Source organism: Rhipicephalus microplus, chromosome 8 (assembly GCF_043290135.1).
Source record: "Rhipicephalus microplus isolate Deutch F79 chromosome 8, USDA_Rmic, whole genome shotgun sequence".
NCBI lineage: Eukaryota > Metazoa > Arthropoda > Arachnida > Ixodida > Ixodidae > Rhipicephalus > Rhipicephalus microplus.
Genome location: NC_134707.1, coordinates 132228612 through 132247542, shown reverse-complemented (window position 1 = coordinate 132247542; position 18931 = coordinate 132228612). Strand labels below are relative to the sequence as shown.

Genomic DNA, 18931 nt, shown 5'->3' with positions numbered 1-18931 from the left:
CCCGTGCTTTTAATTTTCGAAGTTGCAGGGAATGTTCTGGAATAGCAAACTAAAACCGAGATAAGTGCTGCATGTGCAAGTCGCCTGTCTGATCCCGGTGAAAAAATATTCTAAAAGCTTTTGTCGCATCACCCACTGCGAAGGAGTCAGCTTTCGGTAACGTTGTGCATCCACCTGAAATTTTCAGGTTGAAGGCTATATATGTAGGTATATTTTGACTGATATGACATTCGCCAAATGTTCATCGTGATTGCAGCAAAAGCACTGAAGTCGTCGCATATTTACACGTGCTCTAGGAAGATGTACCCACCTTGTAAAGTATGTCTTTTTGCTCTCCTCTTATTTTACCCTTTCTTTGGTGTGTTTCTAGAATGACAGTTTGGCTGTGCTTCGCGATGTGCACAAGATGGGTTTCTCTATGCCTATGGCGATCTCGTTTAGTTTGAAAGGAATATATTATTCGCCGAAGCTGTCCGATTCATCGTCGCCTAGTGTGGACGAGCTTCAGCTGTTCAAGCCGTGCCAAGATTTTAGTACAGCGAACTACGACGACCCCAAGGAGGTGAGCACAGCTAATCTTTAGGCCGATTTTGCTTAACAAACAAAATGAACCTTGTATAAAAAGTGTTGCTTCACAGCTCTGGGTAAACGTGAAAGCAGGAGGGGAAAGTTTTGGTGTGTTGCTTCAAGTAGTTAACAAAAACTTCACACTCTGTTATGAGGAACGACTAGTGCTGGAGCGAAAGTAAATAAGGGACAGGTTTCTTGAAACTTCGAAAACGGGGAATCATCGAATACACATAAACACGTGCACATGATTATGATAGTACACGCGGACGAAGGATGGACTTAGAACTTCGCTTTATCTGAAATCAAAAATCACAGAAGACCTTTCACACTTGTGCATTCCGTCACTTCATACGACAAGTCACACTTAAACTTAGTTTTCTGCTACGTTGGCACACCCAGCAGAAGCACTCGGGCTCCTCATTGACGAGGTGCAGTTCAGCTGCTCTCAACGTTTCACCTGTGCCCTGAATTTGCAAACCGAGCAGCTGATAGCTGCAGGTTTTGCTTTCTCGGTTATTAGGTCTGGGGTGGAATTCGCACTGAAGATAGTGAACTGCATGAAGTTGGAAAGCTTTCTAAAGTATGAATCTTTTCGAACTCACACACTATATTTATAAAGTTTCTTTCAACATTAGGACTATTGCGCAGAAGCCAGCATCATTGTGGTTTTTTTGCACCACGCAAAATGGCAAGCTTGTGTGCGAGAATTTGTAACTAGGTGAAAAGGAAGAGTCTTGTGATGTTCAGCAAGTGAAATCTCTTGTTGAGACATGTGACTTCGTTCCGATGGTGCGTGTCAAAGTTTGTGTTTCGTAGACGGGAAAGAGTGAATATATGTGGTTTCAAAACATATTACATTTTGAGGCAGGATTTGAGAAGCACTTTGGCTGTTCATTGCCGCAGTTGTATGAAATGCAAATCTTGTAAGCCGATGTTCAATCGCACGACAATTTCAAGTAGAAGAAAGACTAGGTATGAGCGGGAGATTTTAGAAGCCTTTCAAACTGCAAATCATAAAAATCACCGTGCCAGTTAAACGTTGTTCTCTATGACTCGAACGAGTGTGCCTACTTAGCAAGAAAATAAACTTTATTTGTTTCGTGTCACGCTTAGTTACAGAATGAGCATGCCTTGTGCGCGGATGTGATTTCAAATAGAGCAGAGAAAGGAGCGCCATGTTCGCCTTTGTGTACCGCCTTCTTGTACACGTCTTGTGTGTCCGCTGGTACCCAATTTTTGACGCACTAACTGGCCCAACAGCTAGCGTATATTGCGTAGTTACTCATAATAGAATTACAAGTGGTGTATTTTCAGCTTGAAATGTACAGATATTACACTCGCAGCATCTTCTTTCTATTCAGGCATGTTTCACCGTCTATTAGAATTCATTTGGTCATGCTACGGGATGCACTTTCTATGCGGATCTTTTTCACATATGTTGAAAGAACGTGGCTTCAGCCATGTCGTAGGTCAATTTAAACCTCAAGATCACCTTGACATTATGACGCCTGCATGCGAAGTTTGTCCAGTCCAGACGACGTAGTCTACATACCATTGAACATTCTTGATTATGGCATTTTTTTCATTACTTTGTTAGTTAATGTTAAATCTAGTTTGTTTATTTACATTTTTTACTCCGAAGTTACAGATTACACTTCCGAGAGGAACGGTAAATGCACAAAAAATTGAAAAAAACAAGGAACACAAAGTACATGCCACAGAAATATAGCAATTGATTGAGGCACAAGAATGAGTACAACAAACAAATTCATAAAACGTAATAAAAAGTTACGAATGAGCAATTTATTTTTATTAAAGATGAAGGCAATAAGCAAATTATGTAATTGTGGAGTAAAACATGAGAGGCGATAATTAGGTAATGATTGCTTGAAGATTATGTAAACATTGTGGAGTCAGTGATGCTTGTTAACGATGCAGGCACAAAATTGCAATCAATAGGAGCTCTTGGGAGATATAATGGGGCATATACAAAAGTGTGGCAATGCGGGAGTGTGATCTTTCGTTGGTTGTTGCGACGACGAGAAATGAAGGTAGCACGTTCGATTAATCGGGAACAGAGAATGGGACTGTGATGAAATATTTATGAAACCGACAAATGTGAGACTACTAAGGGTGGGCAGCTAGAGGGATCAGGTTTATAGTGATGCCTTCATTTGGGTGACACAGGCTGATCGATGATAATTAGTGGAAATGAAACGACCTGCATGGTTCTGACCAAAGTATAAAACTTGATTTGTTACCTGAACAGCGTCCCATGGAGATGAAGCGCATTCGATTTCAGGCCAGATGTACGTAGTATATAGTATGATTTTAGTGACGACGGAGCATGAAAGAAGTTTCCTCGGAGGTAATCGACAGTTTTACAACCCTTACATTTGATATGTCCCGTATGTAGTTTCCAAGACACAGTGCTAGCTGTGAGAACGCCCAGATATTGGTAAGATGTTACACTATCAATGGGGTGACACGAAGAACGTAATTTGGGCAAGTTTCGATCAGCCGAGAGATCCTCATAGACTTGCATTTTAGTGTTTAGTTCTATTTTTCAAATTTGACACCGATTAGGTATGGTATTGAGGGTAGCTTGGAGAGATTGAATAATGTTGTCATTATATATTTTAGAATATATTATACAGTCATGAGCGACAAAACAAATTTTAGAAGTAACAGTAGTAGGAAAATTATTTATACAGAAAATGAATAGCTGAGGGTCAAGTACTAATCTTTTAGGAACCCCAGAACCAACCGGTGCCATGCTAGAATCAACTTCGTTAGATCTAACGAATTGAACACGAAAAGAAATAAATGCACAAATCCAGTGAAGAACTGCCAATTATATTTTGGATACTTATTTTATATAAAAGCAGTGAATGGTTAACATCATCAAAAGCTTTAGCAAAGTCAAGAAATGCACAGTCAGCTAAAGAAGCGGATTCCAAAGAAAAAAAAACAAACTGTTAATAAAAGATATTAATTGAATATCACAAGTGAAATATTTTTGAAGCCATGCTGAGTTGAGGAGAAGAAGGTGTTATATGAACCATTTATTTATCTTATATACATGCCAGAGATATGGGATGATAGATAGGTGAATTATGTTTATCGCTGCTGTTTTGTACTAGAATAAAAGCAGCCGTTCCCCGGTCTTCCGTTACTACACCGGCATAATAAGACTGTGATGATATAGATTCGAGGATTATATAACTGTATTGTTTGGTGTTCTTTAAATTTTGCTATTAACTTCATGAATAATTTGAGAAGGCACTACTTCCAAGTTATTGATAATTGTGACAATGCCATGCGAATCAAACGAGATTGAATCCATTGCGAAATGATTTGATTATTGAAGCTCTGGACGTAGGGTATCAATAGATGAAGAAAACGACCTAACGAATGTATTGTTTGATACATAGCAAAAAGAAGGTCTGGAAAAAGGTTTCCAGTGGGTGCAAGCAATGACACTTACTGATGTTAGATAGTTTAATTACACCTCAAAAGCGTTTAGGATTAGTCTTCAAAATATTCGGCAGTGTCATAGTGAAGAACGAGGATTTAGTTGGCTTTAGTGCTCGCAAATGCGCTGAAGGAGCTGTCTTGTACGTTGCCAGTTCAATTGAATACTTTGTGATTCTAAAAACATTTTCCCGGTTAAAAAGTCGGTTTAGGTATCTCCTATACTTGGAGCTTGGTTATTGGGGTACACCCGGCGGAGAGATTTAAGGAGGTGAATCAACTCAAGCACTCTATTTCGGAACAAACACAAAATATTTTTGAGTGATTGGGATATTCAGAGAAGGTAATGTCTAAAAAAGAGCTTTTTATAATGATCGGCCGTATAGTTATCCTTGATATAGTCTCTAATGTTCTTGTGCTTTGTTGATGAAGCATGCAACAAAAAGAACGTGAAATGCGAAGGAATTATGGTTGCTGAGGCCGGGCACGAGAAATACGGGTGACGTGAGAGTCATTGATGATGTTAGTACGCCCCACCATGGTGGTATTCGGACTAAAGTACTCAGCAGCTGACCCGCAGGCCACAGGATCAAATCCCGGCTGCAGCGGCTGCGTTTTGGATGGAGGCGAAAACGCTCTGGGCCCGTGTGCTCAGATTTGGGGGCTCGTTAAAGAGCCCCAGGTGGTCAAAATTTAAAGAGCCCTCCACTACGGTGTCTCTCCTAATCATACGGTGGTTTTGGGATGTTAAACCCCACATATCAATCAATAATGATGTCAGTACTAAGTATATATTGCGAAGAAGTAGTTTGAGTAGCACGCGTGGGTGAGGGGACGGTTTGTGATAAACCCAAATCCATGCAGGTGGTAAGTAAGTGGTTGGCCTCAGCAGCCGGTTCCTATGAAAATGGGCATGCGTGCAACCAAATAAGTCCCCATAAGTTTTACTCGTGCATTAGAAAAACGAATCGTGAATTTATGTAGAGAGTCATGGAAGCAATCACAAAATTACGTATCGCTTGAAGGGGAGCAATAGCAGACGCGAACAATCCATTTCTTAAAATTTACGTTCAGGCAGCCCAACTTAGATTCAATATTCGAAATAATTGGTGTACCGTAGCAATGAAAGCACTCGTCCAAAGCCTAAAATACACCACCACCCCACCCTGTCAGTGAGGCCACTGCAGTAGACTACATTCATTCACAATGAAACGATTCGGAGTTACATAAATTGTTGCTGTGCCATTTTTCAGTACTGTGATGAGATTGATTTTCAGGTCGTTAATTAGTGTACCTAACACAGCGTTTTTGCGGTAGACTCAAGGAATGTTAGTAAAGAAAAATGAAAAATTCTGATCTCGAGCGAGTCGCACTTTTTCCACTCACGTGTCCACTCACTTTTTCCACTCACGTGTCAAACTTTATGCTGCAAAAGGCGGCCAAATTAAAGTGCGCGAGGGGGTGTATCATGTCACAGGATCCGGCCTTCGAGGTACTGATCTCAACAAAGGTGTCCTCTGTATCCTTGTTAGCGAGAGATTTACCACCAACGTGGAGTTTTTCAATGCGAAACATTTCTTAGCGAACTTCGGTTAGTTTGATTCTATCTATCTATCTATCTATCTATCTATCTATCTATCTATCTATCTATCTATCTATCTATCTATCTATCTATCTATCTATCTATCCGCACATAATTTCTAGCTCTCCTGGCCGTTTCAATAAAGATATTGGTACTAAAATATATATGGCATAACATGACTGTATGGCGAGCATAAACGGTGAGTCATAACATTCAAACTAAGATAGGTATGTCATGAATGTCATAATATACATGTCATGGTCTTGCTGCTCCTGAGGTGATTTTGTTCACATGTCATATCGGAAAACTCGTATGCTATGACATGACTGCTTGATGAACATCAGTGACAGCGCTTCTCGTAGAAGTTATGACATGCATATCATGTTAGAACATGACTACATTCAATGCTTATAATGCGCTCGCGGTCGTTTCGCTATAGCTTCATTTACACGAAATTTGGTTTGCGTGAAGAAAATGACTGACGAAGTTATATGACTGTTGCAAACATGATAATTGTGACATTTGTGTCATGTAAAAACATGACTACATGTCACGCTCATGATGCGCTCGCAGTCGTTTCACTGGTTTCATATACATCAAATTTGGTATTGCGTGACGTCCATAGATGACAAAGGTATGTCACTTGTGCAAGCCAGATAATCATGACATGCGTGTCATGTAAAAAGGTACTACATGCCATGCTCAGAATGCGCTCGCAGCCGTCTAGGTAGCTTGACATAAAACCAATTCGGTATTACGTGTCGCGAACGGACCACCAATATAAATTATATATCCATCAGGATAATCATGACATGCATGTCATGCAAAAGATGGCCACCCACTACACTCATACTGCGCTCGCGGTCATGTCGTAGGTTCACATATACCAAATTTTGCGATACGTTATAAGAGTAGAAGACGAAGGTGTACGACTAGTGCAAGCATGATAGTCATGATATGTGTGTCATGTAAGAACATTACTATATAAGACGCTCATGATGCGCTTGTGGCTGTTTCACTAGCTTCACATAAATATATTTTAGTATTACGTGATGTAAATATTACGTAATTACGTGACGTGAATACACAATTAAGATAACTGACACGTCCAGACATGATACTCATTACATGCGTTTCACGTAAAACATCACTACATGCTACGTTAATAGCGCAATCACGGCCGTTTAGATAGCTTCACGTATTCTGAATTTTCTATTACGTGACGTTAGTGGGCGATGAGCACAAATGCCATACGCAACACGCTAATTATGACATCCAAGTCATTTACAGCATAATTTACGTCCGCCTTGTAACGTTGTGCTGACTTTAATGGTAAAAATAGACTTTCCTCATTCGTGCTTCGCATATTTATTCCCACTGTTCATTGGATCTACCAATTATTTTACCCATGTTTATATGGCGTATGCAGCCATTTGGCATATTCTCTTAGCTTGTTTCTTTTTTGATTTCGTTCGTGGCAGGGCATAAACTCTCACTGAGGGTAAAGCCACTATACTTACGGAAAAAAACACTTAGGAAGCTTATTTCTTTGTGCTATGTTTAAGAAATTTGCTAATAATCGACCTTAATTTCTGTTTCATAAATCGACCAATCCTGTGAGCGCATATAATTATATCACTGAATAGGATCCGATTCAGTTTCCAATAAGTGACGATCAAATTCTACCATCGGAATCAGTATAGGCCATATTTTCGACCTCTGTTATGCATGCTATAGAAAACTGTATTGTATCGTCAAGAACGACCCTTTGCACTGTCTAGCCCATGCTACAGTGCGTAGGCAGCAGACTCAAGACGAGTAAGTTAATGATGCAGCTTAGTGAAACCCGCCTCTCATTGCTGAAGTGATGTAGTCTAACCTTCAACAGCTTTTTGATGGGTCATTATATCAGATATGGCCTGCAAAATGCTTTCCTGCTGGGTCTTTTGCTCAGACACCATCTCAGCAACTGAATTTGTACCATTTACATTTTGATTGATCTCTCATTGAGTTCTTTGAAAGTTTGAAGGACTTCTGTGAGAGCAGCCGTTGATTCATTGGGACCCGGGTTCCACTCTACATGCCCACACATTAGTATTAGCAGCAAACAAAATGGCTCAAACCATGCTTCAGTGCTTGAAAACTCGAATAGAAACGAATAGTCCGATTTTAGATAATAGCGAGGTAGTTGGAACTGGCGATGAACATGTAGAATGAAGAGCAGCACGCTTGAGCCTCCAAGAGATATCGTGCCTTCAAGCACACTGCGCGGCGGCTGCGCTGCGCTTGGTATTAAAAAGGTCGTTGATGGGGCTGTCAGTGTTCCTGCAGCTTCCACGAGTAGAGGTAGAGCACAATAGGGCAGAAAATTTTGTAGCTGGTCGTGACTTCAGGAAATCAACCAGGTAATCCAGGTGAAGTCCTATGGCTGGACACCTTCGGGGCTGTAGGTCTGATGGCAAACGCATCTGCTGATGGTACTTGAGAACACTTTCCGCAGCCACAAGTGGTAATTATTACCTGTAGAGTAAATAAGAGCGCGCGTGAGCCTCCTATCAATATTGTGCCTTCAAGGCCATTCAATTGCGCACTACAATACCTAAATACGACCATAAGGCAGCGTTTATAACCCATAATTTATGATACTGACTTCATGGGCTGTTCACCACTTTTCGATATCACCGATGTGTTTATATATGTTTGGTTATTGTTTAACATGACTTTGGAGTGTTCATCCGGTCGCCGACCGCACCTCACGCTGCAGTTGCATGTTAAACTTTTTTGCATCCTATCATCGACACACTCTAAGAATAAAATGAGCTCTAACTCTTTTTGCGTAGTGTTTGGTTGCCGCACATGACTCAATTTGAAAATGCGTGTTAGCCATCTTTTCAATATTCGAGTCTACCAAGGCTCCCCGGATATAGTACAGCGTTTAACAAAAGACTAGAAGGTGCATCTTTGAATTTTTGAAGTGAATGCCAACACTTGCGCTTTCCTGACCTTGTGTCCAGTTTTTTACATCAATAAGATCGGTCCACCAATATACTGTGCTGAGTCTAGGTCCGAGTGCATTCGCGGATGGTCGTCTTATACCGAAAAAGGTAATTACCCATGCCGAAGAAAAGAAGCAGTTACATGCGACACAAATAAAGATGAAATATTATGCTTCGCTTGCGATGGAAAACCTGTCAGTACATGTTATTGCGGAACAGTTATTCTCGACAAAGTTCTGTGTTTGTTTGTTTGCACTGATTTTACCTTCTCCAGCTGTGCGATCAGGCGGGCTGGGTGGTGCAAGAGCCGTTTCCTGAGCTGGCCTACAACTTGGACGAGAGGAGATCGATGACGTACCTCACGGAGGAACGCATAACGACACTGGTGAGTACAACGGGACAAGTTTCATTTCTGTGATTGCTTGTTATTCTTCTGACAGCAAAAAAGAGAAAGCTCATGGAAGCAAATAATAATTCGTTCATGACGACTTGAAGCTGAAAGATTTCTTCTATGATTTTTTTCTTTTCAGTCAACGTATTATTCTTCCACCCTCCTTCCCCTTCTGCCTCCGAAAGCTTCCTGAAGCTGCGTGGTTTTGCATTGCCTTGAAGATTAGAGGCATTGCAAGCTTTTTTCAGCTCGCATATTCTTGCACAGCCTCTGTGATAAACTTCAGATGGGTGCCTTGGGGAGCAAGTTGGAAATATGCCATTATACACGTAGCGCAAAAGACGCCGACTGGACAACACAAATTGACCACTATCAAGTCAATTCCTTTCAGGACAATATATATATATATATATATATATATATATATATATATATATATATATATATATCGATTTTCAATTTCTGTTATCAATCTTTATTCCTGTGAAAATAATAGTAATGCATCTTGTTACACAGTAGCGTTTTTGCTACATTTTTGTTTTGCGTGTGATTTGTTACATGCGTTTGCTTGAATGTTATTTGTCATTGTTGTTGCGTTTTAAAACTAATATTCATGCAATGTACTTCATAGAAGCCCCATTGATGTACTTACACCATTTTGGTAGAACGTGCTCCCGTCACCGTTCATTACTCGCGATACTGCAGTAGCTGTGTGATGGCGATAGTTCACGTGCTAGGGGCCCCTTTTATTTTATGTATACTTATTGATAGCGTGTTTTTGTATCGCATTTCTCTGGTGAAGACCGGTCCTCGGCTGAAACGTAGGAAAATTAAGGAGTTTTTGTTCTGCCCATCCTCTAGTTTATGGTAATGTTTCACTGGTTCTAAGGACACCTGCTTCATACTCTACGCCAATGAATCCCGAATGGTCGGCGACGAAAACTGTACTATGGTAGTACCCGAAGACCGCCATTTGCACTGTCATTGTAGGCGACTCCCAAGCTAGGTGCCTTTACCAGCACTTCGACCCTGCTCGAGAAGGCACTCCCGCCGTCGTTACACCATGCGGCATCGATGATATGCGTGCGTTACTGGATTTCGTGCTGCCGTTAACTACAAAGCTTATAGTCAGCATCGGGACTAATGGTCTCGCCCACAACACTGGTCGTGTGACTTTTGATAAATACAAAGATCTGCTGAAACTCAGTGTTCCGCAACGTCCGGAGAAACACCGGAAACATGCAAGCCTGGTTCTCCCCGAAGGACGAATCGCCCCCGTGGCAGGCGCAACACAGCGTTTGTACAACACTGCAACCGTGAGGCATGTGACTTTAACAAGCGCCAGCGAGATTTTCACCGCCATTCTCGCCTTTTATATTTCCGGACCATGGTTTCGAGTGGTTCCCACCTAGGCGTGTCCTCCCTGCTGACGTGCTTCATCCCAGCATTTAGGGCATGGAACTATTGGCAAGCTATATCTGATCACTCTGTCTTCGTTACGCGAGCAACGTCCTGCCTTGCTCGTAGCTTGATCTTAAACCATGCCGTTCTCGGAAGCAGAAGTCTTCCGTAAAGTGCCGCCACCCCTGTACCCACAAGAAAGCGAACCCTCAGCAGTAGACAGTTCAGTGCATCTCCAACGCAAGCTGCGCCCAACTTCACATCGGCCGCCCAGAAACAACATCCGAATGTTCCCTCCTTCAGTGGGCACTTTAACAGTCCTTCAAAGCAAGCGCACGCCACCGGGTGATCTCCCGCACAACACAAAATCTTTGACTCCCCCAGTGGGTGTCGAACGACAATGCGCCAGACTCCTCACAACAATGACTGCAGCCTTCAGGAGCGGCCACCGCAAAAAAGGTCGGACGCTCTTCCTGCTTAGCGCCCATAGAAGCTTGGAAGTGCAAATCCTTGCAAAGTTTCGAAGAATTGACTAGTATTCCAACTGACATCTGATGTATCACACTGTTCGGGTTCTTGTAAAATAAGGAAACTTATTGAAAAACACAGCCGTCATGATCTACACGCGTCCACACTTGATACCTATGTTACTTGTTCAACGGTAACTAAAAGGCTTTGAATCTCCTTGAAAGCAGCCACTTCCACAATGTCGTGCTACAACAGCGTCAAGTGGAATGCAATCTTAACGAATCGGCCTAGCACGTGTCGTTTTCAACCATTAGAGATAACCTTGCAAAGAAATAGTTAATACTGAGCGACAGCTACGTGCCTCGCACCCAATGAACACTTCAGTAGTCGGTGCCCTCAATGAATACGAACGAAGTCAATATTCTGAAATCCACTAAAAAAGATAAGTTGCTCAGGCAAGAAATACCTCCTGAAACAGCTCTTAAGAAAATACTGGCTCCGGAACACGCAGAATTACATTAGTCCACCACCATTGCAAATATATCTGATGTCGTTGTTTCCGAGTCTGAGTTGGCGGACTTCGTTCGTGGTTCATACTTCTATCCCGCCACTCGTGGTTAGAACAGTTTCCAGCTGGTTGAGGGTTCAGATAATTTCACACAAAATTCACACTTAATAGAATCTTTTCTCGAACAGCCATAATATTCGAACATGTAATCCCACGAGCACTGGACGCCTCCAATCCAACGTGACAAGTTTCTGGATGTGTTCTATTGGCCTCAAGTGAAACTCGAACAGCGACAAGCCTTCGTGATGGTATATTGCGTGCCGTCCACTTCTCACCATGAACAGACACACACTTATGCGCAAAGATGCCGAACAGGATGCACGTGCCTGTCAAAGGCGATAACTGGATGGCACGCACTAATCTATCACGAAGGCTCACCGCTGTTCGGGTTTCATTTGACACCGATAGTATATCTCAGCAGTAGAAGGCAACATTATGAATGCCTACAAGAAACGCACACGCTTTTCTCATAGTCTGTTTATTTCTGAAAAAAAAGCCCTTCATAAAATACAAGATCCCAGAGGTATAGTAATCAAGCTAGCTGATAAAGGTGGAGCTGTAGTGATAATGAATAAGCTTGAATAGAGGGCGGAGATTTAAAACAGCTAAATGACAACCATTTATATAGGCGCTTTGATAATGATCCAATAGAATGGAACAAGAAGATTGTTTCAAATACTATAAAGGACCTTGTCGAAAATGACAAAATTGGTGGGAGAGCTACAAAGCAATTATTCCGCCTTAGCGTCATCCCAGAGCTTTGATATATCCTGCCGCAAATACATGAACCAAATAATCCAGGCCGACCGTTTGTATCCGCTATTGGCACCATCAGTGAACCAGGGTTTAGCTTTGTAGATACTCTCAATGTATACTACCGGCTTTTAATTAATACCTAAAAGATACAAACCATGTTTTGCTCAATGTTCGATGTTCCATCAATGTTCCATCGGGTTCTTTACTTGTAACGTTAGACGCGGCCTCGCTCTACACAAACATCCCGCATATGAATGACATTCAAGCAGTACAATGCAGTCTTATGAAGTTTCTAACAAAAATGTTGAGAGCACTACTCTAAAGATGCTATCGAAAGAAATTCTACCGCAAAACTATTTCGAAAGTGATGGTGCTCACATTATTTGCAGGTTAGTGCTACTTATATGGGTACAAAAATACGACTAAACTATGCAAACGTCTTTATGAGCCAGCTCGAAGATAAATTCTTAGACACGTGCAAGCGTAAACCGTTTTATAACAGGTGTTATATTGATGACGTATTTGAGATACTGAAGCAAAGGGAGGTACAACTTATGTTTTTCGTTGCAGACCTTAACAATGCTCATCCAATCATCTCTTTTTCAGAATCATACTCAAGCACGTAAATACCTTGTTGACGTCAAGGTTACTATACGTGCTAATCAACTGATGAATAAACTGTTTAGACAACGCACCGATAGGCAATCCTAAGTGCAATATGAACATACACATCCGAAGCACTGCAAAACGACGACCTCATATGGTCAAGCACCGCATTCTAAGAAAATATGTTCAAAAGATTTAGATTATAGAGACAAAACTTCGGGAGGCTCTAAAAATGAAAAAAAGTACCCACCAGAAACTCTAACGATGCTAATCAACGGGCTAATGACATTCACCGTAAGGAGCTTTTCATTGGGAAGAAAAACGTCACACCCTCTAATACTAACCTCGTTTTAACACACTCCGCATCGGAACCTAACATCAACAGCATTCTTCAGAAGCATCACAACATACTCTTTTAGAATGATCACGTTAAAAGCATCTTTCTTGAGCCTCCACATGTGGTATATTGCAGATCCAGGAAGTTACTCGACTTACTAACATTTTAAACATTACCCCTCCACATATCTTGCTTATCGACCTTGCAAGAAACCCTCCGGCAAGGTTTGCAACCACAAGACAAACATGACTTCCATTAGTAGGGTTGAGAGCTGGGCTAGTTGGTGAGACATCATTTAACCATATGATGTAGTAGCGCAAATTTGACGGGGACGAAGAGGACAAGAAAACACGACACTCGCTACACTCGCAACTAATTTTTATTTCAGAAGCAGCACTTCATATATAACCCAAAACCCTAGCGACATAGAAAAGAACTACGAACACTGAATCATTGCCAACAGAAGCTTTTGCGCAGACTCAAGCGATAGTACACGGCAGTTAAGCTTAGACACTTTTAGATGACATAACTAAAATAGCCCTGGGTAATATCAAATAAAAAAAAAGATTATGCGGGAATTCACACGTGTTTGAAACAAAATTTTTGAAACGACAAGAAGGAGAGTATGACACATGCAAACACTGATCTCAATTAAGTCCTTCGAGGTAGCTGGCTTTTCAGTTACTTCACGAAACCGATGACTGACTAATGCATCCTTCTTTTCTTTTTTTTAGTGTGAAAGGCTTCGACAATTTCTCTGGTTAGTTGGTTTCCATGACGGAAGACTACGGTTGTGTCACTGTACAGTGTCACTGCACATTCTCACATAAAGAGACACTGTTCCCAGTGTGGCTGCTCACCACTGTACAGTGACACAACCGTAGTCTTCCGTCATGAAAACCAACTAACCAGAGAAATTGTCGAAGCCTTTCACATTAAAAAAAGAAAAGAAGGATGCATTAGTCAGTCATCGGTTTCGTTAAGTAACCGAGAAGTCAGCTACCTCGAAGGACTTAATTGAGATCAGTGTTTGCATGTGTCATACTCTCCTTCTTGTCGTTTCAAAAATTTTGTTTCAAACACGTGTGAATTCCCGCATGATCTTTTGTTTTTTTTTATTTGATGTTACCCAGGGCTGTTTTAGTTATGTCATCTAAAAGTGTCTAAGCTTAACTGCCGTGTACTATCGCTTGAGTCTGCGCAAAACCTTCTGTTGGCAATGATCCAGTGTTCGTAGTTCTTTTCTGTGTCGCTAGGGTTATGGGTTATATATGAAGTGCTACTTCTGAAATAAAAATTAGTTGCGAGTGTAGCGAGTGTGGTGTTTTCTTGTCCTCGTCGTCCCCATCAAATTTGCGCTACTACACCATATGGTTAAATGATGACTTCCATTAAGAGCACAGCTTGAAACTTTCATCTTGAAATAAAAGACGATTGTGACTATGGCAAAAGAAAATTTGCGTACATAATTGAATGTTCTGTGTGCAAGCTTTAGTATCTCGGGCACACTGAAACCCCCTTATAGAGTGCGTTTCAGTAACGATAAGTCGCAATCCACATGACTACCCAGTCTAACTTTGTCTAGGCACGTTGATGTTCCTGGTCACTCCTTCGATAAACTAACAGCAACAAAACCGGATCCAGGTTTCACTTAACACCATGATAGAGAAATTCGTGCGTCATTTCCCAATCACAAGTTTAACGCTGTCTCATCTGGTATTTAAATAAAAATACAGGCAACCTCACGTTTCTTTTGGCACAGAACTAAGTCATCATCATAGCCAAATAATGATTTCTATGCTCGCAGATTCTCGCTACACGCTTTCAGTGGCTTGTTTTTTCTAACTTTGGTTATAAATTTTGTGCCCGGTGAAAATAATAGTAATAACTAAATATGAACGTAGAGCGCAAAAAAAGACGGGGCACGGGAAACACGTAGACAGAATAGAATGTTCCATGCTGGCTGCTTGTTTCCTGTATCCCGTCTTTATTTGCGCTCTATGTTTATTTTTAGACATGCACCAACTCGCCCAGCAATGCATTATAATAAAGCATAATAACATGCCTTGTTACATTGTGTCATTTTCGCCATAATTTCTGTTTTGTTTGTGACTTAGTATATCTGTTTGCTTGAATGATATTTTTTGTCCATATTGTCGTGTTTTTAAACTGCTATTTATGCGATATACTTCATGGAAGCACCAGTGATTTCTGTACACCATTAATCAATGACATGCTCCTCTCACCGTTCATTACTCGGGATACCACAGTAGATTGTGTGTGATAGCGATAGTTCATGCGTTGGGGGCTCTTACAGTTTAGGTCTACATAAGAAAAGCACATTTTTATTATGTTCTCCCTGATTAAGGCCGCTCCCATATATATATATATATATATATATATATATATATATATATATATATATATATATATATATATATATATATATATATATAATAACGATGAAAAGTCGCAACGGCCTTTGGCTCTCACGCTAGCCCAGAGCGAGAGGACTAGGACGCGAACGGCAGAATAAGATTGTGCCTTATTTCTCCATGAGAATGGCGCAGTCAAACCGAACTTTGCTGCTGACGCCGCCTGCACGGGTCCTTGGTAGTCGTCGACAGCGCGGGTTTCTCCAACTGGGCTTTCCTCGTTTATGGACTCCCCGACACGATCGCTGCAGCACCTACCCATCGAACCATTCGCGGACGGCGTCAATAGCTCTTCGGTGGTTGCAGGACGCTACCTGACAGGTACTATCAGCATCAAATGAAACCCGCACAGCGGCAAGCCTTCGTGACAGTGTAGTGCGTGCTCGTAGTCCAGTTACCACCGTTGATAGGCGCGCGCATACTCTTTGGCAGCTCTGCACATATATGCATGCCTGTCCGCGGTGATAGCTGGATGGCACACAGTATACCATCGCGAAGGCTGTCTGTTGTTCGGGTTTCGTTTGACGCTGATAGTACGTGGCTACTACCTGCATCTGAGAAGGCGTAGAGGCTCCGTTCATTAGGGAACGTCACGTGATCTCCCTGTGACGCGAATCTCAGCCGTACGACTCATTCGAACAGTTAGCTTTCAACGAATGCCTTTCAGGCTTCTTTGGCGCATATCACTGCCGCCGAGACACCACGCGGCTTCCTGTGGCCAGGCGCTGGTGCCTACGCTTCTCATCCTGACAGCCCCTCACTGCGGACTCTATCCGCACCTGAGCTGCAGAGACGGGCAGTTCAAGCTCCTTCTGATAAGGATACCGCAGCAGTCAGTACGGTAATTGAGGGCTGTACTGACTTTGGACGTCACCACTGGCTCCACAGGTGGGTTGCCCGAAAGCGCCGCCGAGCTTTCGCGCACCATCGCATGACTCCGCGTCGCGGTCAGCGCCTTAACAACATCGGGTTCGTCACTCTTCTCTGTGGCCTTGACCGGACGGCACGTCATCGATGAAGTGTCGGCCACAGCCGCCTCCCAAAACCAAGATCAGAGCTCACCACGGAGCCGTAAAACGCTTCAGCGTACCCTCGCCGAGCTTTTCTGTCAACTTGACTGGCTGGCGTTACTATGTTGCAGAGGTTTGCCTGCCGTGTCACCACCACCAGCTGCCTTCGATCAACCAGTGCTTCCCGGCTTTCAGGATGGCGCCAAATGATGGGTGGCGACCTTCAACGCTCTTGCAGATCACGAAGCTTGGATAGACGAAAAGAAGTGGTGCATGGCCAAAGACCGCCTGAGTTAGGGCAGAGTGAGTTAAGGCAGACTGAATCAATGTCCTCAAGTCACCCTATACATTAATTATCCGCGGAACATAGTGGTTGGGACCGAAAGCAGGTTTGTGACATAAATGGTTGTGCAGGAGTTTTCGATCGTGATTAGAGCTAATGGGAGAAGAAAGTGCTTATGGGAAGTGAATTTCGCTGACGCCATCTACAAAGCGGTAGAAAGCATAGTCGCAGGAGATTGGCACAATAACAGACGAAGTAGGTGGGACGTCCGTGTCCTCGGCGATGACGACACTAGAAAAAGATGACTTGGTAGTAGCGATGTCAGAGATTGCTGATAATGTTTGCTCGGCACGAGAACAATCGATAATCACTTGATGCGTGGAGAGAAAGTCCCAGCTCAATATAACGTCATGCGAGAAGTGTGGAAAGACGACGAATCCAACCACATACAAAACGCTCTGAATGAGTAGACGAGCTATGCACGTCAGGGAAGGTTGTATTTGATGTGTGATCGCCGTACGGAGAGAAACACCAGAAAGCGAAGTCGTAATCTTTTAAAGAAGATAGTCTTTCTTGGGGACCTTTGACGCAAAAATTTTGGTCTGTCTGTACATTTGTTTCTTTGTCTACTCTTAACAGTACCTCGTACTCTGACGCACCAGCCGATTTCGCAAACGACTAACCTCATCCGCAGCGCCCACCAATATCGCTCAATATTCAGCGTGGGTACTTCTGCGATTATCAAGTAAAAAGCAAATATTGCGCATATCTTAGACACCTTAACAACAGTTCAATATTATGTATGTGTATTTTTTACTCGAAAAGGCAGAGATATGTAATTTTAAAGATCGTAGCCTTTATAACGCTGTGCTGGCCATACAATGCTTGCACGAAACGGCAAGTGTTTCGAGCGCTGTGCTAAGGCGACATGGCGGTGGCACCTTTTTAGCGTGTGGCACATTGTTTCGCTCAACACAGACACAGCAACTCCAGTATCGACTAAGGGACATGGTAACAGCTCTATGAAGACTGTGATTTTGTTTTCAGGTGGGAAACGAGGCGTTGTAGATTTCGACAGTGGCGCAGTTTTTGCCTCGGGAACTGTGATGGTCAGTTTTCGGTGTGGACGGGCGGGGAACGACGCAGCATTGGCGATAGCGCGCGCCGGCGCGGGGAGGGTGATCAAGACGAGTTATAGAAGCGGCGATTCGACGATGAGGTGTGTGAAGGAGCGTGGGAGGGCAATGGCTGTTGCGGCTCTGTATGGTCGTGGTGTAATTGGCGTCAACGGCAGTTGGATGAGGAACGCAGTGGCGGCAAAAACGCTCGACATGACTGGGTATACCACTGTAATAGCACATTTGCGGGTTACCCAGTGTGCGCCAAGGATTATTGAGAAGGGTGGAAGGCTGACAATAAAGCAGAACATGCGTGCTTGTCGGTGCCTGCGGTTGTAGAAGAAATGTGGGCGTCGAGGACAGTCTGTGCTGTGTGGCAGTGCATGCGACGGCCTTCTCGCTACGTGAGCATATGTCAACGGCGCTGATACAGGCAGTGGCTTGTGCGCAGGCGAAAGAACTTCGACTACTTGCTCATCAACAGTGTGGCACAGTGACGAGGGGAGTCCATGACTATTACTGGGGAGATAAGGAGCAAGGGACAATGGTCGGGCAACCTCCTCACGGATGATTTCTTTTACTTGGTGCGTCAATACCATTGGGTCCGAAGAAATGGTGCCAACGGTCAGTGCTGACGTTCTGGTCGTGTTGAAACTCTGACGTTGCGTGGAAATGCGCTGCTTTCGCAACTCGTAGCTCTGGCAGTCCCGAGTGACGTCTGTGATGGTTCGAGGAGTTTTCGCCACAAGCATGTGGAACGCATCGTACTCGATGCCCTTCATATTATGCTTGACTCTGTCAGAATCGGACATGGCAGATTTAAAGCATCGGCAAAGGTCTACGACGTCCTCGATATAGGACGTGAAACTTTCGCCTGCCAGCTGAGCAAGATCACGCAAGCGCTGCTTCAAGCGGAGCTTGCGCACTGCCGGTCGC

General features: G+C 43.0%; 1 protein-coding gene across 1 annotated transcript in view; it reads left to right on the top strand.

The window, feature by feature from the left end:
* The first annotated feature begins 376 nt into the window (after positions 1–376).
* The window catches only part of LOC142768746 (uncharacterized), a 37623-nt gene continuing 19068 nt past the window's right edge, over positions 377–18931 (top strand). The window contains exons 1-2 of the mRNA XM_075870746.1: positions 377–562; positions 8897–9007. Of these exons, the coding sequence (XP_075726861.1) occupies positions 407–562; positions 8897–9007 (267 nt within the window). The 5' untranslated portion in view covers positions 377–406. The remainder of the gene's footprint in view (positions 563–8896; positions 9008–18931) is intronic.